Source organism: Myxine glutinosa, chromosome 12 (assembly GCF_964187855.1).
Source record: "Myxine glutinosa chromosome 12, kmMyxGlut1.1, whole genome shotgun sequence".
NCBI lineage: Eukaryota > Metazoa > Chordata > Myxini > Myxiniformes > Myxinidae > Myxine > Myxine glutinosa.
In genome coordinates, this window is record NC_136272.1 from 23,411,510 (window position 1) to 23,436,089 (window position 24,580).

The following is a 24,580-nucleotide window of genomic DNA, read 5'->3' on the forward strand; positions in this document are numbered from 1 at the left end:
CCTATTGAATACCTGTGGCGCGATCCGGCCAACGTTGGGGAATCGGGTTAGTCGGGGTAACTGTTAGGCCGCGGGGCCATCCGCTCGGCAAACCAACATCTTATCCGCGGTCCATAACAATATTAATAGAGGCAGTTGCATTTAGTGCACGGTGATATAATCATTTATTACTAACTAAATGTAGTTGTTTCGGATGCATCCAATGGCTGCCTGACAGAGTACATTTTTACGGCGTAGCCCATAGGGCAAAGCCGTCTCGAACAGTGTATGTATGTATGTATGTATGTATGTATGTATGTCCCCTCAAACATATACCAATCAGAGATGAGGATCTGGTCACATGACAGGGTGATGTGATTACGTCTGATGTCATATTTCATATTTTCAAACTTTGGGATTCGGTCAGTGATTGAAGTTATTCACATTTGGAATCATATAAAATGTAAACACGGAATCAGATGATGGCTTTGTATGGGTCCGCTAACCGTTGGACCCTCCCTCCCCAGATATAACGATCAACAGTAAGTTTAGAGACTTTGCCTCTGAGAAAGTGGGATGAAAAAAGTGATGCATATTGCATAGCCAATCAAAAACGTTAAATACAATTGTTGCATTACCGCCTGACAAAGTGGAAGAAAATATTGCTGATATAAGAGCTGTCTTAAATTTTCTCATTGATGGGTGACGATTTAGAGGGTACAAAAAAAAGAAGAGTTAATCTTTCTGGAAATTCAGGGTGAATGGAGAACTCCATGTCACTTTAGGTAAATATGCATCGTGTAGTGCCGCTCCGAGTTGGAGGAGGGTATTACAAGTCTTACTAAAATTCAAAAAATACACCATCCCATTAAAATAATAGTCTTGGAGACGGAGAGGATTGGCGACCTCCTCCCCCCCCCCCCCCCCCCGCACCCCAGCCCCCGTTTGACTCGACATCATCAACATACACCAATTCTGGGGGAGTTATCCTGTCCGTAAGGATGGTTCTTCCCTACTGGAATATAATTTGAGTGATGCATCCGCCTTTACCATCAATGTGCCATTGTCATCCGCCTTTACAGTTGGTTTACTTCTTGTTAAACCCAACTAAATGCAATCTGGCCCTCAACTTGGCCTTCTCTGAGTACTATTGGTGGAGGTTCTTGCAACGTGGAATATGGTGTCAAAAATGAAGTGTACATGTGTATGTGTGCACGTATTGTGCATTCACTGTTATTTACTTTGCAGAACGTGATAATTCTTCAATTCCCGTCTCTCGTGTGCAGTATAATAGCGGTGAGTTATGAGGCACGGGCATTTGGCGTGACGCGAAACATGCGAGGTGATGATGCCCGAAAGCTGTGTCCGACAATAAATTAGCGAGTGTTCCTGAAGCACATGGCAAGGCTGATCTGACAAGGTGTGTATCGCAACAGTTGACTTATTTTGTGTATACATACATACATACATACATACATACTTGCTCTCCCCTCTGGGTTGGTGCTCCTCCCTCACACCTAGCTCGTCTTCACGCTGTTGAAACCAAAGCGTTCAGAATCATTGAATCTCCCGTGATGAAGCTAACTCCAAGGGCCTTTCACTCACTCACCGCAGGCAGGTTGGTGGTCTTCCGTCTTCTACCGACTCCTCTCTGGCCTTGCCCCCCCCCCCCCCCCCAGCTCTCTCTGGGCTCTGTCCCCAAATATTCCTACAGGTCGCACAAGATCTGCCTGCAACCCTCTTATGGTTAAACTGCCAAAATCAAGACATTCTGCTCACCTTCACTCCTTCATTCCTCTTTTCTCCCGCCTCTGGAACAAACTCCCTCGCTCTCTTCAATCCCAGTCCACCCTCCAGGTCTTTAAAACGGCTGTTCACCACCATCTGTTATCTTCCCCCATCCAAAACCTTGATCTTTTCTACCCCTGCTAATTTCACCCCAAATCCACTTTTTTGAAATACCAATTTCTGTCCTGGAAGTCCTTGGTGTCCTTGTGTTTTATACTTCTCCCACCCCCCCCCCCCCCTCCCCACGCCTCCTTCCCTAAGCCCTCTCCCTCCCACACATCTCCCTGCTCTCAAATGTTGTGTTTTTGTGCTTCCCCTTCTCTCCCCATCTTGTCTTCTGCTCCCTCTTTTTATATATTTTGTTTGTCTGGTTGATTTGTTTGTGAAATAAATGTTAGCTCTTTAACGAGCCTCGATTCAGTATACAAAAAATATATATATATATATATATATATATATATATATATATATATATATATATATATATATATATATATATATATATATTAGGGTGGTGCTCAAAATATTTTTTTTTACATATTTACTGGGACATGGCTTTATGTTGTTCCTTTTGTTCCAAAATGAAAAGACACCAAATATGAAAGCAATCTGATTTTATTTAGGGGTGCCACATCAGCCTTCAAACTAAAGGTGTCTACAAAACTTTTCTATATATGGATCGAAAGCAAAACCAGAAGTTTGTTTTATGAAAATCCACCCTCCACTCACTTTCTATGTATTCTAGCAAACACAAGTTACAATAGCTGCACAAATAGCACTATATTGCTATGAAAACTCAAATTCAATGATAACAATCCAAATGTTCAGTTCATAAAATGAAGAGACACCATATCACATAATATTAAAAAACCCAAATATAATGAGAAATGTAACTCCTATTTCTGGGCCTGTTTCACCACTGTTGCCTTCTTGGCATCGGGGTACATCTTCCTGTGAGCAGCAACAACTTGGAGCAGAGCTTGCTTTTGCTCTTCATCCTTTGTAAGGAGCTTATTGTCGTCTTGTATCAATGCGACACCCCTTTCTGCCCTGTCGTTCACCACGACTAAGCCACTGGCGGCTTTCTTTGCTTCCTGAAAGCTGGTTTCTTGCTCCCATGAACCAGGATCGTTATCCATCCAATCAGTTGGGTCCCTAGGATGCTGAAGAAATGCTTGGTGTGTTTTGTTTTGAGGCCAGCGATTGACAGGGCGGTTCCTCGTTTGATAGCTGGTCTCTTTGGAGAGGGGTTTTCACCGTCATTTTTCAATGCTTCAATCATATTGATCTTGCTTTCTTTGTCAATTCTGGTGTCAAAGAATGCAAATTCCACTAGTACTGGGCTCATGTACCACGTGTGGCGGCCAAGTGCCTTCAAGGCTGCCTGAGCCATCTTCTGATTGATTTGTTCAAACTTTTCCAACTTCTTGAAGAGGTTCATGTCATTCAGGGGAGCCTCAATAGCTTGTGGAGCCTGAAACCAAGCCTGTACATACACAAGGCAGACAAAAATGTTGAAGGCTCGGAGTTCTCTCGCCTCTCGAAGTGTCAAGTGGAACTCTGACCGAAACATGAACACCTGTAGTGAATATAGTGCTTTTGCCATCCATCTGGCTCTGTGCATTGCTCCTGGAGCCATGATCCGGATTCCACGAGGTGGGATTCCTCCCATGTAGATGACAGTCAGTTCTAGGAGTTCACGATAATCATCTCGTGGCTGCTGATCTTTCAAACACACAAGAGCAAATTCCAGAGCTTCATCCATCATGTCATTGTTCTGTGCAAACTCAGCTGCCGTATCAGGATCTGTGAATCCATTTTTTGGTTGGTGATGGGCAATGGACGGCCACTTCGCCTGAAACCGCTTAAAAAGCTGGATGTCAGGGCCTGATGAAGGACCGAAAAGAGTGGTGAAAACATCTCCCAGAATGATTTCGTGCGCATGATGGCGGCAAGCCAAATGAAGTAGTTCAGTCTGTAGCTTCTTTTCAATGAGGACAGCAGCCCCTCCACGAACACCTGAATTGCTGGCCGTTGTGTCAAAAGACAAAGCCTTCACCTTGCCCACAAGGTTCCAGCTCTTCAGTGTGTCCACTACAGCGGTTGCCATAGCTTCTCCTCCCCCGTCAGGTAACTTGGGAACATTCAACAGCTGCTCCATTCCATGGTACTGGTTGGACACAAGGATTGGAAGACGATCCACCTTCACATGCACAAAATCTCCAGTGACATCGGGAAGAAGCTTTCCATCCCAATGGACCACTAAAGGACCCTGCACATTATGATGAAATGCTTCTTTTATTTCGTCCATGGTTTTGCATCGATGCATCATGCGATTCCGCCGCACTGTCCATCGGTTCAGTGCCAGCTCTGCAGGATCCCATCCTACTGCTCTACAAATGGATGCCAAGTTGTGGACAGCCATTCGGTCACTTGTTTTCGTACGATCCAAAGAAGCTGCGACTTCAGGAGTGACAATGTTGATAGGCCTTCTTTTCTTGGGACGAGATATCCCACCATCAGATGATGAAGAACCAGCCTGTGCCGTGGTCTCAGAGTCAGAGTCTGAGTCTGTGACTTCCATAGCAGTAGCACCCTTCATGACCATTTCCTGTCTCTTATTTTCCTTCTCTGCCTTAGTCTTCTCCTTTTCTTCCCTTTCTTTCTTTCGCTTCGTTTTTGCTTCCAACACAGTGTCTACAGATCCCATTGAAGCCTTCCTCTCTGAGAATTGATCGTGAAGAAACTTCCTGTCCTCGGGGTTGGTGATTATGGCCTCCGAATCTGCATGCCTAAGATCAAACGTCTTCTCCAAGGAGGCCTTGAAGGATGCTTCCTTTTTCTCTTGGGTCGCACCACCCCGCTTTGCACCTTTTTGGAGGCTCCTCCATTCTTCATATAGCCTCTCCAAACGATGGATGCAGTGCTGCTTCGTCGTTGTAGGTAGGTGAGCTTTTTCCCAGAATTTCACAACCTCTTCAATGGTGAGGGTTGCACTCTCCCGGGCAGTGCGATTCTCCTTCTTCAGGTGATGGAAAAACAGGACAAGAGATTGATGCACAGTCGGGAGTTTGGCACCTTTGATGGCATCTCCAGAGTGGACCCAATGAGATACACATTATCCTGAGCCCGAGTTTGCAATGAAACACTGGTACTAGCACATGCCATATCTGCAAAATAAGCAAGAATGTGGGTAAAATCCTGTTAATTCTTACTCCACAGGGTCACTCTCTACAAAAGAGCCACAGTCAATAAGTTAGGCCTACATATTACACACTAAAAAAGCGTACCCCTGACCCCGGGAACCTGTACAAAACATGCATGAAAATTGCCCAGATAGTGATCATAGGAAGTCTCAAAACTGTATGTATAATATATTGTATATAACTATATATATAATGTATAATGTGTATTTATGTATATTTATTATTTAATGTATATTTACTATATATTTATTTTTAATATTATATTTAATGTATATATATAATTATGTATTTATTTTGTGTATATACAGCCCAAAAAATGGGAATTCCTATTTTTGCATGGGGGAAAATTCATCACTGCTGTGGCACCCCTATATATTATTGGATTCCATTCAAATTTGGTGTGGTTTCCTTTGACACCAAAAGGAACAAATATAGACCATGTCCCGGAGAAAATCTGCATTTTGATTTTTTGAAGCCCACCCTAATATATATATATATATATATATATATATATATATATATATATATAATTTTTTTTTTTTTAAATATATATATATATATATATATATATATATATATTTACATATATATATATGTACTAGTGGGTTATACATAATACACATTGTGTAAGCAATAACAAACCGTGCTTTGTACATAAGTATATAATAAATAAAAGCTTTTTGATTATAAGCAAACATCACCAACCTGCTGCTAGATTTAGGTTGATTAATTTATTTATATTGCAGATGAGTTTATGGATTTTTCATAAATTTGCAATCAGATTTTTATTGCACAGTTTACAGTTATAGAAATTACAATTTTGAAATGCTAGATATTCATTGAGGTTTTAAAAAATGTATACATTTACGGTTTTTTACGTAAATTTTCATTTACGGCCACTTTCCAACTGTTCTGTGACTTTTCCCAGTGTACTGGCTTCGATGTTTGTCGTCACACCAAATTTCAGCTTTCTCCGACACCCAGAAGGTACTGAACATTAATATCAGTTAGTCAAATAGTCCATCTGTCATGTCAGTCAGTGGTTAGAAAGAGTATTAGCCTCATATATTAGGCCAATGCTGTCTGTCTGCCTCACCCTGAAGCATGGAAACGCTCCTCGGAGAGAAAAAAATAAAAAATAAAATAAAAGTTGCTTCAAATTAATCCAAACCTATGGGAAAATTTAAAAAAAAACAAGTCAGGAGACGACGATGGTTCACGAGCGAGCGGTATTCGATGACAAAGGTCAAAACCGACATTGAAAATATATAAATAGGAATGTATTATCTGTTATGGTACTAGTTAGCGACACAATACCGAAAATTCGGTTCGATTCCGACAACCTTGAAAATTTGACCTTTGTGACCTTGAAATGTCAAAACGAAGGTTACTGACCTTGAAATGAGATAGAAAATAATGTATAATCAGTTATGAGATTAGTTAGCTACACGATACCGAAAATCCGGTTCGATTCCGACAACTTTGAAAATTTTACCTTTGTGACCTTCAAAGGTCAAAGGTCGAGGATTCTGAAATTTGTTGGAAAACTTGTATTTCATGATGTATGTGATAATATAAGATCATGTACGACATTTCACCCTCTCAGGAAGCGAACAATGTAATAAAACCATCAGAAATCGACTTTTCTAAATTTCGTGACCTTGACCTTGGGGCGAAAATGAAAAATCGAGCTCCATGGAGCTAGACACATGACATTGGCCTAACCAAATACCGAAACCCCTGTCATTCCACCAAACCCCTCGAAGAAGATGTAGCTTGAAATCGATTACCCCCTAAAAAGACATCTTTTTCGGGCGTGGCTCCGCCCACAATGTCCGCAATACGCCCACTCTAGGCAGGACACAACTAGATCATGATATCAACCTCCCACCCAAGTTTCATCAAGATCGGATGATATCATCAGGTAGTTATGCTGCGGACAGACAGACACACAGACACAGACACACACCCATGACGAATATAGTGGTCACTGATTGATAACTTGTGAAGCAAAAATCATTCAGACAAAAAAAAAATCATTCAGACCGCTGCCTCGATCACTCCCGGAAAGTCTCCGTCTCCACCTTTTTTTTTTCTTTTTTTTTTCTCCTCCTTTCCTTTCTTTTCTGTTAAGGATTATATATAATCTCCCATTTCTGAACTCTTTCAAACAGCACAAGAATAAAAGGCTTCCTTTATTTCCTTTTTTATATCGTGTTATTTGTACTATGGGCTTGTGGTAGTTTGTCAAAGATGACTTAATTGTCAGGGGTTTGTTAATATTTTTTATCATGGTTCTGCACAACTATACCGTGATGTTTCTTACTACCCTGGTGATGCAGGTATCGAGAAGCAAGTGTACAAGTAATTGACGTGATGTCACAGTATGCCGTAATTGAACGTGCGAGCATCGACGAGGCATATGTGGAACTGACAGCACAGGTGCAGGAGAAAATCCGGCAGATGGAGGGTCACGTGCCCACCCCTTCACAGCTGCCCAGAACATTTGTGGAGGGATGGCCACGGGATGATGAATGCGAGGAAGAAGAACCTCTTAATGACTGTGAAGAGGCCAAAGGTGGGTGAGTTTTGATGTCAGCAATGATGATGTCAGCAAGTTGTGATGTGTTAAAGTATTTTTTGTAATTCTCGTAAGTCACTTTGCACAATTAAAGTTTGCACAAATTGTTGGTTGAGAACTCTGGCTGGTGGGAGCGGCCAAAAGTTTCACATTCTTGAAGGTACTTGATATTCCGCAAGACAGACGTCACAGTTCACGCTGGAGAATTTGCTTATTTGCATAAGCACGGCTTTGAATAGCTATAAAATCACAATGTATACGGTTTATAAGGTGTTTATTCGTATCTGGCAGAGGCATGCAGGTTGCATGGTGTGACGACCTGGCTGCAATTGATGGCTTCGGACGGAGCATGGGGCAATGCGGACCTGAACCTTTCCATTGGGGCTGTTATCATTGAAGAAATGAGGGCAGCAATTGAGGCAGAGACAGGATTTCGCTGTTCTGCTGGAATTGCTCACAACAAGGTTCAACACACCAATTTACGGCACCACTTTAAAATTTGTTTGATGTTGGTGGATATCTATCTATAATTCCAGTAATCTCTGTGTGTATGTTTGTATGTTTGTATGTTTGTATGTCTGTGACCGCTGTTTCTCGACAACCACGGGTCCGATATACTTGAAACTTGCCAGGTATATTGCTGGGGACCCGAGGATGTGCCTTTTCAAGGTTTCATATTAATCGGAGAAGTAGTTACCGAGCTATGTCCAAAAAACGATTCAACCAATCAGAGAGCAGCGAGCTATCACGTGTGCCGAACGTGGCGAACAGACTCTGCCTCGGACGGCACATTTGAGAGCGTATTCATTTATTTCACGTTGGAAAACTATGTTGCCGTTAAACTATGTTTTAAAACTAATTAAAACTAATTTGCGATTCATCGTAACTGCGATTTGCGACCTTCCGGACAGTGAAGACTGCACTTCCGGCAGCCAATCACAGAACGCGTTGTTGCGTAGGCGTGGCCGATGTGAGAGCGAGCCGAGCCGAGCGCGTGCGCCATTGCGGTTCGTAATTCGATTTCTTCCGGAGAAAATAATAATTTCTCGATTTCTTATGCGCATTATTTCTCCCAATTCAGTCAGAGCGAAGGGCGGAAGCGAAGAGCGTTGTTTTTTTTGTTTACGGGCGTACGGGCGTACGGGCGGGGTAGAGCGTACGGGTAGCGTTTTTTTTTTTTTTTGGCAAGGAACGGGCACCCACGTACGGGCATGCCCTAGTTGGATAAATCCACACAGTCTGTGGGATTTTCACCTGTGATTCGAGCATCATGAGCTATGTGCTCAGACGGAGCATTAAACCGACTAGCAGAGTATCCACCCGACAGGCGATGTTGTTCCAAGTATATAACATGTTCTTCTGACACATCCCTTTATTTTGGTGGTCTATAGGCAACAGACCACCGCCTCAGTTGCTCCGAAAAAAATCAGAAATAACCCAGGTTACATACAGGAAGCAAAGAAATGTCTAATGCTTATCTATATAAATAAAGGAGGAGTGTCTGTGTGTGTGTGTGTGTGTGTGTGTGTGTGTGTGTGTGTGTGTGTGTGTGTGTGTGTGTGTGTGTGTGTGTGTGTGTGTGTGTGTGTGTGTCTGTCTGGATGTCCGCTTATAACTCAAGAACTACACATCGGAGAAAAGTTTTAGACACAGATTTGGAATCAGCATAAAATTCCAGTGGTTATAGGCTACTTTTTATTTTAATATCAATGGTTTAAAAAACCGGGCCAGCTGCAATTCCATGGTGTAGTTTGTGGCGGCGCTATTGCCCCTTTCCGATCCCATGACGCATTGCGGTTCCGATTCGCGATAAGGTCTATGCGCTATCACCGACACTTTTCCACCTTTTCCATACCTTTTCCATACCTTTTAATCAGATTTACCTTATCGTCCATCGTAACCACATTACGCTTGGAAACACTAGCATTATCCTTCTTCGGACCCATGGCTAACACAGACACAGTAAAGGAATACTGTACGTCGCCTCTGTTTTGAATGAGAATCAGCGGTTGCATGTACGTACAGTATACTGTACGTACATATTTATATATTTTTAATGTGCTTTTTATTGTATTTTAAATTGTTTTTTAGCTTCTTTTATTGTTAATTTATGTACTATTTTATTTATTTTAAATATATTTTTAAGGAAAACAAATGTTTTCACGTCCGTAGGAGTGACGTAATGTCGCACATAATGACGTTCGCTGCCCGGTCATGAAAGAAATTATGATTCTCTTGCCAAAGTGACATGAAGATCAGGCAGTAAACCTCCCAACTGAGTTTCTCAACAGTCGTCAGCCTCAAGGACTCCCAACACACAGGTTGATTCTCAAGGTGGGAGCACCAATCATGCTTCTAAGGAATCTTGATCCACCAAAGCTGTGTAATGGAACACGATTGACAATCCAGCAAATGATGCCGCATGTCCTAGAGGCAACCATCCTCTCAGGACAATACAGAGGAGAGAAAGTATTCATTCCAAGGATACCACTTATTCCACCTGACCTTCCATTCTCCTTCAAGAGGATTCAGTTCCCTATCGGGCTATGTTTTGCTATGTCCATCAACAGGGCGCAGGGGCAATCAATGAAGGTTGTAGGCCTGAACTTCACTGAACAAGTGTTTGCCCATGGCCAGCTGTACGTGGGCTGCTCAAGGGTTGGAAAACCAAGCAATCTTTGTCTTGGCACCACGTAAGAAAACCAGAAATGTTGTATACCCAAAGGTTTTGAGAAATTGAAAATTGAAAAAACGTCATGTAGGAAATGTACTGTGATATTGCTCTAAAATATACATGTTCTTTTCATCATATATTTGTATTATTCTTATTCAACCCGGGCGAAGCCGGGTACCTCAGCTAGTGTACATATATAATACATCATGGTTATATAGCTCAGGTAATTCCAATTGCACTGGCCCATAGGTTGACATCAGAGCCCTGAAGCCCGAGGCCTACATGTACTGTAGCCTTCACAAGTCCCAGGACGACTATTGGCTCCAAGCTTTAGATATAGATTGTGAATATGACGCTTCCGAAGATGTCTTGGGCTTACCAAAATGGTGGACATATGATTTTTCTTCAGGTTACAATTGTGGGTAGCATCAGACCGTCATTCACTTGAACTCAATATCTCTATTTTCATTCCAAACTGCATAACTCCAATCACAAATTAAATAGCATTAACATAAAAAATAAAATTTCACGAACACTCGTGACATAAACAAATATTACAATCCGTGCTGACGTTACCTCCGGATATGGAGCTGTTCCGTATGGTTGGAAACTCAAAATCATAATTGTGTTAATTCTAAACAGCATCATTCCAATTTTTAATTGATACGACAACAAAATAATGTGATAAATGACGATTGTTTTGAGATATCAAATCAGCTCATTATCGTCATGTGTTCACTTCCGGATTTGGAGCAGCTTGGTATCGAGTTAATTTCAAAATCATAATTTTATTGAGGAATTTATGAAACCTCTTCCCGACCTTACAACATCTGCTGGGACCACAAAACGTTCCACGGAAGGTTTGGCGGGGTCAGCCCTAAAACTGAGGGAGTAGTTTACGGACAGACAGACGGACACTTGTTTTATAATATACATTATTATTATTATTATTATAATAATTATATTTTATATATATATATATATAGATATATATATATATATATCCCCCATTGCTTTAAGTATAGGCCATATATCATCTGATGATCATTTAAGTATTAGCCATATAAGCGCCATCATTGGCTGATGCCGATAATGTCAGATATGCAGGCCCAGCCGATACATCAGCCTACCACTAATTATAAGTACTACTTCAGATTTGAACTGGCACCATTTTATTTGTGAGTTGACAGTGGTCGCACGACGAGGCTATTCAGGACTCTAAATAGTTTTTCTTGTTGAATCAAACTTTTCAGTCATTTCATTGATTATTTTTATATTAATTATTGCCCCCCAACCTAATTTGTTTTTGTACATTCCTTTCCATGACTTTCCCAGATGCTGGCAAAACTTGCATGTGGATTAAACAAACCGAACCGCCAAACAATCCTTCCACACTCGTCGGTGCCTGGGCTTTTCTCAACTTTACCGCTTGGCAAAATGTGAGCTTTTCAAACAGTTAATCAGTGCTGGATCCCAGCAACAAACAAATATGATTTCATCTTTCTAAGTAATCTGTGAAACCAAAATCATTGATATAATGTCTTCTGCCATTTTGCATAAAGATAAACAACAACAACAACAACAACAGGCATTTTAAGGCCATTTTCCCTGCTAGAGCTGGGGTTAGCCTTGCGGTCCCCATGACAATCTTCTCCATTTTGCCCTATTTTCTGCATCTCCCCTTGTTAACCCCCTTGCCCGCATTTCTTCTTCGACCATCTTTAGCCAAGTCTTTCTCGGTCTTCCCCGTCCTCCACTCCCTTCTACATTCATTTACATCACTCTTCTCAACCAGTCACTTTCATCCTTCCTCAACACATGACCAAACCATCTCAACCTGTTTCTCTTCACAGCATCCATCACAGGCTCTATTCACATCATCTTTCGCAATTCATCATTTGTCTTCCTCTCTCTCAACGATACTCCGCACATCCACTGAACCATTCGCATTTCCATCCTTTCCAGCCTTCGTTGCTGCTCGACGTTCATTACCCATGTTTCGCTACCATAAATCATAACACTTCTCACACATGCAGCATACACCTTTCCCTTCAGCTTCAACGACACACCCCTCCTCGTCAGCACGCCACTCAGTTCCCGAAACTTCTTCCATGCACATCTCACTCTAGCAACCGTTGCCGAGTCTGATCCACCTTCTCCATTCAGCATGTCTCCTAGGTAACAAAATGTTTTCACACCTTCCAGTTTCACGCCGTCTCCAAGATCCAACTCAACATTTCCTCCATCTGCAGCTCCCTCTGTGCACACCTTACATTTGAATGTAGCTGCCACGCTGGTTGATGACCCTCTCAGACCACTACATTTTTGATGAACCCACTCAGTGCACATTGTACATTGAATGGAGTTCACTTCCTACACACAACACACGGCCACTTCCCTGTTCTTTCCACCTCACCACACCTTCGTTTTTCCGATATTCACCTTCAGACCTTTTGTCTCCATACATTCCTTCTACTTGTTCATCTTCTCCTTCAGTCCATCCATACTTTCCGCAATCAACACCAGATCATCTCCATACAACAACTCCCACGGTAAACCCTCCTTTACGTTCTGAGCCAGCACCTCCATCACAGCTACAAATAGTAGTGGACTTAGTACCGACCCCTGATGCACTCCCACCTTCACCTCAAACTCACCACTGTTCCCGTCCTTCGTCCTTAATGCTGTGCATGCTCTCTCGTACATTTCCATCACCACTCTGATCAACCATTCCTCCACTCCTAACTTCCTCAATGCCCATGTCACTACTTCGCATGGAACCCTATCGAATGCTTTCTCCAGATCAACAAACCCAAGAAACAACTTCTTCCTCTTCTCCATGTACTTGTCCTGCAACTGCCTTGCAATAAAAAGCGCGTCTGTCGTTACTCTTCCTGGCATAAATCCAAACTGCATTTCATCGATCTTCACTTTCTTCCTTATCCTCCTCTCCAACACCCTTTCCAATACCTTCATTCCATGCTCCAATAACTTTATCGCTCGGTACGAGCCACACTCCAGAGGGTCACCTTTCCCCTTGTATAGAGGGACGAGGGTACTCAGTTCCCAATCCACTGGAATGCGGCCTTCTTTCACCACCAGATTACAGATCTCTGTCATTCTCTTCACACCCCAACTTCCCGCTGCCTTCAACATATCTCCCACAACTCCCGTCGGCCCTCCCACTTTTCTACTCTTCATTGCTTTTATCGCTTCGTCAACTTCCTTCTCAGTTATCTTCTCTGCCGGTCCTAAAACTGGGTTACTCTCTTTGTTGCCATCCCATTCATTCTCTGCATTCAACAGCATTTCCATATATCTTTTCCATCTTCCTTTAATTCCATCTGGGTCCACAACGATTTGTCCCACTTCATCCTTCAAGCAACTCACCCCCATCACATCACACCTCTCTTTTGCTATCTGCTTTGCAATCCTGAATACCACTCTCTGACCCTCTTCCGAATCAAAACGTTCTCCGAACATTTTCCTACATGCCTCCTGCGCCTTTGCGATCTCTTTCTTTGCAGCCTTCTTGGTTGAGTTGGCTTAGCGGCAGTTGGCTTAACGCCAAGCAGTTGCCTTAGCGGCTAGGGTGCCAGCTTAGGATTCTAGGATCCTGGGTTCGAATCCCGGTCAATCGCTGAATTAACGCCAGGGGGTTGACTCAGCCTGTCATCCTTCCGAGGTCGGCAAATTGAGTACCAGTACACTGGTAATTCCCTGTTTGTCGTAAAAAGGCGACGAACAGGGTTGGCGGCAGGAAGGGCATCCGGCCGTGAAACATTGCTTCAAAAAGGGGACCAACAAAAACAACAACAACCACGGTGCCCGAAAAAGGCCAACCCCCGCTCTGTGGGGAAAAATGGCCTCTAAAAGGTGTTTTTTTTAATATTGCTTTTATCGCATCGTCAACTTCCTTCTCGGTTATCTTCTCTGCCGGTCCTAAAACTGGGTTACTCTCTGTTGCCATCCCATTCATTCTCTGCATTCAACAGCATTTCCATATATCTTTTCCATCTTCCTTTAATTCCATCTGGGTCCACAACGATTTGTCCCACTTCCTCCTTCAAGCAACTCACCCCCATCACATCACACCTCTTTCGCTATCTGCTTTGCAATCCTGAATACCACTCTCTGACCCTCTTCCGAATCCAAGCGTTCTCCGAACATTTTCCTACATGCCTCCTGCGCCTTTGCGATCTCTGTCTTTGCAGCCTTCTTGGCTGCCTTATAAGTTTCATGTTCTGCCTTTTCTGCCCCCGTACCCTCCGCCTTCTGCCACTCCTTGAACTTCTTCCTCTTCTTGTCAATCCTCTTTCCAACTTAATCATCCCACCACCATGTTTCCGAGTGCCTCGGTGGTCCTTTTGTCCATCCACATACCTTGCCAACGGCTCCCAACGGACTATCTTTCATTGACATCCAACCACTTTCAAGCTCAACCACATCATCCTCTACCATACTCAGCCTCCCTTTTAATGCCACCCTCACTGCCACCTCTTTCAACCTCCATACCTTCACTCTTGGTTGGTACTTCACCCACCTTTCACACCTTTTTTCTCTCCTCGCACCTTTCACCCTTATGTCGCAGACAACCAAGTGGTGCTGTGAAACAGCCTCCTCCCCCCGGGATCACCTTTGTGTCCCGGAGGTGCCCCCTATCTCGCCTACGCACCATCAGGTAGTCAACGGTTGTCGTCGACCCACCTGACGTGTATGTAACAAGCTTATTATCCGCTTTCTGGAACTGAGTATTACAAATCAACAAACCAGCTCCATCAGCAAACTCCAAAATCCTTTCACCTTCTCCATTCCTCACACCATATCTGTAACCCCATGAATTCCCTCAAAACCATCCATACTCCTTCCCACATGTCCATTTAGGTCTCCTCCTACCACAACAACTTCCTCATCTTTCACGTTTTCCATCAGCTTCTCTATCTCACACCAGAACTTGTCCTTCTCTTCATTGCTCCGACCAACCTGCGGAGCATATCCCGAGATGACGTTCACCAAGAGCTTTCCAATCATCATTTTCACCATCGTCAACCTTTTACTCACTCTAGTCACACTCACCACACTGTCTACAAACTCTTCAGAAAACAGGACACCAACACCATTCACGCCCTCCAGGCACCCTTTCCACACAAACTTGTATTTTTGTCCCTGCCTACCCTTCGCCATTCTCGCACCACTTCCCTTCCATCTCGTCTCCTGCACACAACATATGCATAAAGATAATAAATAATAATAATTAGAGGCCCCTAATCTTTGGACGTATTGTCACAAATGGCGACACGTTTGGCGGCCAGACCAATCCTGAACGGCTTGCTACTCTGACAAAGGATGCTCGCCTGAAGGTGCAGTAATTTGGACTTGACCATGATGCCAGTGATAACTCCCCTCTTGTTTTTCTTTGTTTTGTTTTTTTGTCTCTTTTGGGTTTTTTTTAACCGTAGGATCTTTTACATCCACCAACGAACAGTGGGGTGGACGGATCCTCTAGTTTATTGTCCATCTGCAGGCTGGCACACACACACACACACTGATGCTTTATCCTGCCTGCAAAACACCAAGATGCCAGTTTATAGCTGGGTTTATTTCTTTGTGGTCTCGCCGAGAAGTACGCACACTCGCCTCTTACCATCTAGCCTGGGTACGAATCTCGAACCAGTTACAAACTGTCATCCTGGTGTCTCACAGGCAGGGTGATCCATCATTGTGTGTACGCCATCCCTCGCTGGGTGTCCCGTCTGCCGGCATTAATTAGTGGACGTTAAAGATCCCACTGTGTCCTTAAAGAGGAAGCGAGCTATCGCATGCATTCTGAATAAATTACAAACGATTGTCCTAACCCACGCATTGCATCAGCGGCACAGCCAGCATTGCATCAGCGCCTCCATCCCCCATCCCCAGCCAATGACACTAATCACAGCCATCTGCTGCTACGGAAGAAGAAGAAGAAGAATCCATTCACATAAACATACAGTTGCATGAAAGTCCTTTAAGACTGGCAGAATTTTTTGCAGAGTTTAGAGTGAGACACGGCCGAATACATCCTTTATGTACCACCTTTTCATATCGGCTTGTTTCAAAACGAACATGCTGTTTTCTTCTTCACTCTTATGTTTTGTAGTCGTAATCTTGGAGGCAAGCTTGGAACATCAGTTTCAGAGAAGCTGGGTGTGGAGTTCATCGGTGATGTTGCACAATATTCTAAGTACCATCTGGAAGGCCATCTTGGAGAAAAGATTAGGTAAGATAGCAAGGAGGTAACAATGTTTTGTTGTGTTTTATCGTTTACCAATTTCTCAATGACAGTTACGTTGTCTGTTGCGTTGACACGTGCAGGCGATGCATATCGGAGTTCGTCACTTGCACCATATTTGAGTAGAGTTTGCATCTTCCCCTAACCCATCAGCGGTTGGCTGTACGACGTGTGCCGCGGATTGGAGTTTGAACCTATTCGGCCCCGTAACCTGCCCAAGTCAATCGGATGCAGCAAGAACTTCAATGGACCGGAGGCGTTGGATACCAGAGAGAAGGTTTAGCTCATGGGTGGTCATTGCTCTGCTGCTCTTGTTTTGAGCTAATGCATTTTTATTTTTTTTGTATACAAGATCGAGGCTCGTGTAAGAGCTAACATTGATCACAAAAAGACAAACTGACACATAAAACGTATGATAAAGGGAGTGGGAGACAAGATGGAGAGCAGGGACATCGGGAGATCTGTGGGAGGGAGAGGGCTTGGGAAGGGGGGGGGGCGTTGGGGGATGGTGGGAGAGGTTAAAAACACATTGACACTGCTAGGACTTACAGGAAAGAAGTCGGTATTTCAAAAAAGTGGATCCGGGGTGAATTAACGGGGTTAATGAAAATGTGTTGGGATCTTTTGTTGCAGTAACTATAGAGGCACAACCAATTTTGAGATAATTTGAGGACAAAGGCTCAGGACTAGCGTTTCAACCATGGAGGCCTTCAACTGGGAGTTTTATTTATTTATTTATTTGGATACGCAATGGGAATAGTGTGTTGAGCAAACAGACTGCAATTCAACAATCCATAACTACCTCCACCACTGAAGGTGAACGGAGGTTATGTTTTCACCCCTTGTCTGTCTGTCTGTGAGCAGGATATCTCACAAATATATGGACAGATTCAGATGAAACTTGGTGGAGAGGTTGGGTGTGCGGCAAGGACAACAAATTGATTAGATTTTGGTGAAACTCCAAATCTGGATACGAGAATTTTTTCATATATTAAGAGATTCCTCACCATTGAGAGATAGGTCCAAAAATGATACCTAGCATGGCATTTCAAAACGTCGTGGACTGATTCGGCCAAAACTATGTGGATGAGTTGGTTAGGTGACGAGAACAAGCCGATTAGATTTTGGTTCAGGTCCGGATTCAAATCCGGCCAATCAGTGGGATAAAATAGGTTAACTGTTCAACCTGGAACATGACCTCTGGACAAAACCATGGTCTTGATTTCACTTTGAGTTTCCACATCCTCAGGTCCGCTATTGGCTCAAAGAACTTGCTACCGAATTGGAGGAGCGGCTTGTCAAGGATAAAGAAACTGTGAGTTTCGGTGTTCAATTCCCCTTTCGAAGAATAGTGTCAGTTAGGAATCTTTGCGAACGTTACGACCAGTCGTGTTGGTAAATGCGTGCACATTTCTTTCAGAACCAGCGTGTAGCGAAGCAGCTTACAGTGGGTGTGCGCATGGAGACCAAAGGTCAAAATGGCACCCTTTCCCGTTGTTCCGCCATGACCCGCTATGACGCAAACAAGATTTCCGCCGATGCGCTTGCACTCCTCAATCCATGCAACACCGCGGGCCGAGGCCAAGGCATGTGGTAAGAATGACTGACCAACCTCTCCAACCTATTGTCAGTGTTACATAATGGGTAGTCTGCTAGTATGGAATATTGAAATGTTTGAGTACATGTGTGAGTACTGCATGAAGCCTATGTAAGTTTGAACCTCTTACTCTAGACCATAATTAACTTTTTACTCGGGCTTCATTCAGCCACCTACATGTACAGCTGAGAACGGAAGTCAAGGTTATCCATTTGAGTTTTGGCATATGATCTGAAAATGTGCTTGTGCTGCAATCAAATAACTGACCGACTACAGCATTGGAGTATCGGGCAATCCAAACAGACAAAGATGGAGAAATCGGGAAGAACTGAGACAGCATTCGGGTTTGAGCCGCTGCACTTCTGCCATCAAGCCCATCCCGGCTCAGCCAAATGAGTCGTACTAAAACTATATGCAAGATTCACCCCTCTGCAGACAAAGAAAAATAAATAAGACGTCATGCAGAGCACGATACTTGCAAAATCCACCCCGCCCTCCCCCCGAAAAAAGGTTGCAATTGATTCAGCAAATTGTCCATTTCATCAAGATCAAAATTGACGATCTTGATCAAAGCTCGGGTCAATAGGATGAAAAGTGACGATTTTTCGATGAAAATTGATGATTTTAGACGTTTGACCGAGTGTTGACCTTTGACCTTTAAAATAGTTGGTATGCCAATTCAATGAGGCACTATACATTTGCTGTTTCATTTTCAAGTCAATCGGATGAAAAGTGATGATTTTTCAGATGAAAATTGATGATTTTGGAAGTTTGACCTTGAGTTGACTTTTGACCTTTTGACCTCAAAAATACTTGGTTTCCCAATTTAGTGACAATATACAAATGCTCTTCAATTTTCAAGTCAATCGGATGCAAAATGGCGATTTTAGAAATTCGACCTCCAAATAATCTTTGACCTCAAAATCAATAAGCTTTTCAATTGGGACGACCTCTACAACTTGGTGAAGTTTCATGACGATCGGTGTAGAATTGTGACCTGTAGGCGAGTGACAAACAGACGGACAGAATAACAAACGCAACCGACCAATATACTTGAAAAATCTTCGATTTTGCAAGTAAGAAGGAAAGAAAGAAAGAAAGAAAGAAAGATGCAGGACAGAAATAAACCATGCACACATACACATACAAACACACACATCAACCCATATATTCATTATCCAGAAATACCTTTCTATTTATTACCTTGCCATCACAGAATGTACACAGCAATCCAACAACACAACAACATGCATTTTAAAGGCCATTTTCCCTGCTAGAGCGGGGGTTAGCCTTAGTACACAGCAATCCACAGCACACAAATCGATACACAGGCCCTCGATTTATAATGAAGTTCCCATTCCGAGAAACACTCGTGACGCACTTCCAGTTGACAAAAGAAAGAAAGAAATATATATATATATATAAATTAATTTTTTGCCTTCTATTTATTTTTATTGTTTCACGCAATTTGCAATGCTACAGCAACCTGTTTACATGAAAACCAAACTTAAACAAGAGATGAATTGCAATGACATATAAAAACATTGTCACATCACCCAATCAAACTATGAGCACAATAACCACTCTCCAACATCCAACATAATGGAATACATCTTCTTGGCACGAAATCTAATAAGCTGAGATGAAAACACATTGTAACTGATCCTAACCGGTACATTCCTAGACGGAAAAGCATACAAGACCACAGGAAAACTAAAATAGTCAACTTTATGATGCACATTTGTACTAAAACAATCATTTGCAACTCGAACACATCCACCCAGGTGTGCATCACTGTCATCATTGCTATGCTTATCTGTTATTAGGCTTTCTGAACAGGTCCGATGAATCAGTGTATCAATTGTTGGTTCAATTCCCATGATTGCTCAACCCACACTCGACATTATGAGCCTACCAAAACCTTGATACAAGTTGAGGGAGGCCTTTTTCTTGCAGTCAACTGAAATAGGTTAAAAGGAAAAGAGGGGTGAGGAGACGGAGTGGTTTTCCGTGTAAGTGATAACCCCGCACACGCGAAGCAAAACGTGGTTAATTCATTGGTTAACTTCTGTCTCGCGGTCCGTCTGTCTACAAACGTCAGTTTACGACCGAGGAACAACTTCTCCCGCGATGAAGCTCATTCTGAGGGTCTTTCACTCCCTCACCACAGGCAGGTTGGTGGTCTTTCTGTCTTCTACAGACTCCTATCCGGCCTAGCTCCCCCTGCTCTCCCTCAAATATTCCTTCAGGACGCACAAGATCTGCCAGCAACTCTCTTCTGGTTAAACTGCCAAAATCAAGACTCTATGCTCACCTTCACTCTTTCATTCCTCTTTTCTCCCGCCTCTGGAACAAACTCCCTCACCCTCTTCAATCCCTCTCCTCCCTCCAGGTCTTCAAAACAGCTGTTCACCACCATCTCTTATCTTTCCCCACCCAAAACCTTGATCTTTTCTACCCATGTTAATACACCCCAAATCAACCTTTTTCGATCTCCGACTTGATTCCTGATATTCCTCATAGTGTCAATTTCTTTCATTCCATGTATCTACACCTCTCCCCCCCCCCCCCCCAACCCCACCTGACCCTCTCTCTTCCACAGATCTCCCGATGTCGCTGTTCTCTACTGTTGTTGTGCGTGTGTGCTTCCCTCTCTCTCCCCCTCTTGTCTCCCATTCCCTTTATGTTTTATGACTTTTCTTTTTTTTTTGTTTAATGTGCTCACTCTTACACGAGCCTCGGTCTTTTATTTATTTATTTATTTTGTATACAAGATCGAGGCTCGTGTAAGAGCTAGCACATTAAACAGATTAGCACATAAAACACAAAAACAAACGGACACATAAAATATAATAAAGGGATGCAAGACCACCAACCTGCCTTGATGGAATACTGCGTATATACAAAAATAAATAAATAAATAAAAACTTTATTTCAATTGAATGTTATATTTTGAACATCAATTGGAAAACAAACTTGTAGTTTAACAGGAATTTGTCCCTATCACGTATGTGCAAAGAAGAATGGGATAATTAATCAAACAAAATGGAAAATCATTCCAAACAGGAAATTTACCGTTAAGGACTTCATAATAGACACAAACAACTGGCACGAATAATTATTCGATCATGTTAGACACTAGCATCTAGAGCGGTAAACTTCTTGATTCATTTTTATATAAAGACCTTCAAAGTCTCTTTAATTTCAATTGAATTATATGTACAGCTGAGACCAGAAAAACACTGTACAACAAAAATCGCCTTAACGCTTCCAAGAACCTCCAGTTTTGCAGTACTTGGACATGTCATACAAGGTAGTGTACAAGACTGCATCAACGGCGCTAAACTCGCCAGCACAATGAACAAATTACAAATTCCTACCGTAACTAGTCAAACGTCATACCTGGCCAGCCGGTTCGTGAAAACTCGGGTGAAGAAGCTTCCCCAGCCAACCCCATAAGAAAAGGTGGGTTAATACTGTCTGTTAAAGAAGATGTTCTCTTTCATATTTTCCCTCGGTGCTGTCGTTTTCATAATTATGCAAACCAATCATCATGGCTTCAGTCATAGGATGTTGCAAATGACAATATATTGATGCATAAACACTTCCCTTGACAAAGCCAGCAGCTCGTCATCATTTTGTATTCGTTTATTGCAGGTCCCCTGCTGTTACTTGCCTGCATGTCTCTGCTTGCAAGTTCTCGGAGGTCGCAGTGGGTGGTACCAATGAGATCTCTGGCTATCTGAGTGCAAATGCAAAGCCCTTGCTGCCCAACTCGCCCAATATGGAAAGCACCTTCGGCACCTCACCCAAGTCTGTTAAAGATCGTGGCTCGCGTACAATTGGCATAGCGGAGCTGTTTCAAAGAGCATCGGCCAAAAAACAGCAGTACGGTCAAGCTACCAACATGTCATTTGACGACGGGGAAGATAAGTCTGCAAAGGACGGCAATTGCAAAGGTGAATGCTTTTCCTTTGGTAGGAAGGAAGCTCTTTCTGTAACACACAATGACAATACTAAATCTCAAGGCCCAGACACCATGGAGGATTCTGTGACGAACACCTCCATCAGCCCCACTGTGGACGATGACTCGATCAAATCGACTCCAGACTTTGCAGTTCGATCGAGTAATCGGTTCCCTGAAGTTGATTATTGTAAGGATCTACATCAAGAGAGTGGCATCATAGATACTCTGTCCAAAACAAAAGAGCAAGGTGTTAATTTCATAAGCCCAGAGGATATGGTAAATTGCAACGAGTGTGGAAAGACCGTATCCATGTGGGAAATGCCTGAACACTCGGACTTCCATTTTGCACAGAGCCTACAAAAGACTTTTTCAGCGAGTTATGAGAAACCTGGAACGACGCCAGCGAGCCACCGGGCGAAGCGACGTACTGCACCCCCAGCAAAACGCAAAAAAGGCTCGGGTAACCACACCCTCGATTCCTTCTTCAAAAAATCTTCCTAAAGCCACAATCTTTCACTGGAGTCTTGCCTGATCGGAAACCTCTCCAGTTGGATTCGACTTGTCCACTTGGAACTTGATAAAGAAATGGTTAAACGTTAACGCAGTCGACCTAGTGAGAGGCTTTTATATACATAACTGGTTTATTTTTAAAACTAGTTTTTAAAAACTATTTGTTCGAATGAGTGGTGTCAATCCAATCCAACCCTTGGAGGGCATCATTTTCAAGCATCGAGGAATCCTTGCAAAAATGAAAGTACAAGTACATGAGATGGCCTACTTAAAATAACCTATCCCTCTGAAAGACCTGCTGCTTGGATTGACCGTAAATCTCAATTCTTGGTCACGACATTGTGCTGTTACTTCGCTTTGTGTCGACAGATATGCTTCAGCTTTAAGCTGATTTTATTCTGGTGGGGGGGCTTACATTTACTTCCTTTCTTCCTCCAGAATGCACTTTGCTTTTACCATGTAATAAAATCAGCAATTTGCTCAGGAAAACACATTTATTTTTAAACACAGCATACATTTGGATGGAATCATTGTGATGCACTTTGAGACAAACCACAATCGATTCAAAATTTTCAGGTCAGGTTTAAAAAAAAAAAAAAACTTGTGATGAGCGTCCACAAGCACAACCATCATTAAGCATGTGGAACGTCGGCCCGAGGCCCTCACTTTTTTTTTCTCCTGCCCTCGGCTTTTAAATTTGTTTTCTCCACATCTCCTTGAGTGATTGGCATGAAACTTTCAACATAAGAGCACGATTTTTTAAAACAAAGTTACACGATGATTGGATGTAAAATGTAGCTGGCGTTCCAAAAAAAAAAAAACAGTTTTCCACAGGCATGGGTTGCAGGGTATTTCACGTGCCAGGAATGAATGACCTCGCTTCACTCGGCCTTGGCCGAAAAACAGTAAAGACCACAAAAAATGACAAGGCAGTTATTGTACAGGTAAAACTACAAACTTTGTTGAGAATTTAATGAATCTTTGCTGTACAAGTGCATAATTAAAACTTTTTAAAAAATTCAGTACGAACCTCGCTTTCAATCCGGCCGCGATAAACTCAACAGCAAATGCGCAATTTCGGACTGTATAATCCCCGAGTACTGAACGATCGGACGAGAGACTGGACGTGCATTTGGAAAACGAGATAAAGCTAAAAGCAGCACAAACCACAGCCTTAAAGTGATCGGTGAGAGCAAAACAATAATAGGAACACTTCAGATCGAATGAAAAAAAACAAAGACAAATTTGTGTAAGATTACCTCAAACAAAAACATCCGATTCTGCCTTTGGTGTTGGCTTTCCTACTGTTCCCCGGTCGATTCCGATGATTTGCCTCCGACGAATCTAGAAATCTCATTTGACACGCTCAGGAGCTGCCAGAACAGCAGTGTGCATTGCTGTTCGGACATGAGAGTGAAGCTTTGTAACATGTCCCATCCCCTTTGTCGCCCCCACGCGGAACAGCAGCTTGGCTCCAATGTGCAGGTACTCCGGCTGTTTGATGAAGCGCATTGTCACACTGGCCTTGTCACCCATGCGCAGGCTTTCCTGTACACAAGCACAACCATTCATTTGCTTGCCAATAGGTTTCCTTATCGTTATATGAGGGCATCTTTAAAGTAATGCCTAATTTCTCCAAAACAGGCAAAGATATTTGATTTGAACAAAGATAGGTAACAAGATCAATCTTTATTCTACCATGACACATATTTATTTCTCAACATAATCACGCAATATTTCTGCCACCGGTCAAGTCGTTTTGTGATGACGTCATGACAGACTGACAACCAGCGCTTCACATCATCAGAATAAAAATGTTCACCCTGAAGGTGTTCCTCAAGTTCAATCATCTCGTCAATCATTTCAACTCTCATCCCCGGCGATTCACACCACTTCGCTGACGACTTTGTGCTAAAATCTGAAATTGCATGCACATGATCTGACTCTCTTGTATTGAAATATTAAATTTATGACATCGTAGGTCACATGGTTTGGCAGCCATATTGGATT

The 24,580-nt window shown here is 42.7% G+C and overlaps 2 protein-coding genes across 2 annotated transcripts in view; one reads left to right on the plus strand and one right to left on the minus strand.

Annotated features, from left to right (window-relative positions):
- The first annotated feature begins 1,056 nt into the window (after positions 1-1,056).
- POLH (DNA polymerase eta) lies at positions 1,057-23,059 on the plus strand. Its single transcript, XM_078766572.1, is given in 10 exon segments — positions 1,057-1,351; positions 1,354-1,399; positions 7,316-7,551; positions 7,846-8,018; positions 11,564-11,667; positions 16,365-16,484; positions 16,650-16,773; positions 17,746-17,811; positions 17,917-18,089; positions 21,751-23,059. Coding segments are annotated over 10 exon segments (2,025 nt in total). The 5' UTR covers positions 1,057-1,179; the 3' UTR covers positions 22,562-23,059.
- GTPBP2 (GTP binding protein 2) overlaps positions 23,046-24,580 on the minus strand; it is a 41,311-nt gene continuing 39,776 nt past the window's right edge. The window contains exon 12 of the mRNA XM_068133049.2: positions 23,046-24,118. Within this exon, the coding sequence (XP_067989150.2) occupies positions 23,924-24,118 (195 nt within the window). The 3' untranslated portion in view covers positions 23,046-23,923. The remainder of the gene's footprint in view (positions 24,119-24,580) is intronic.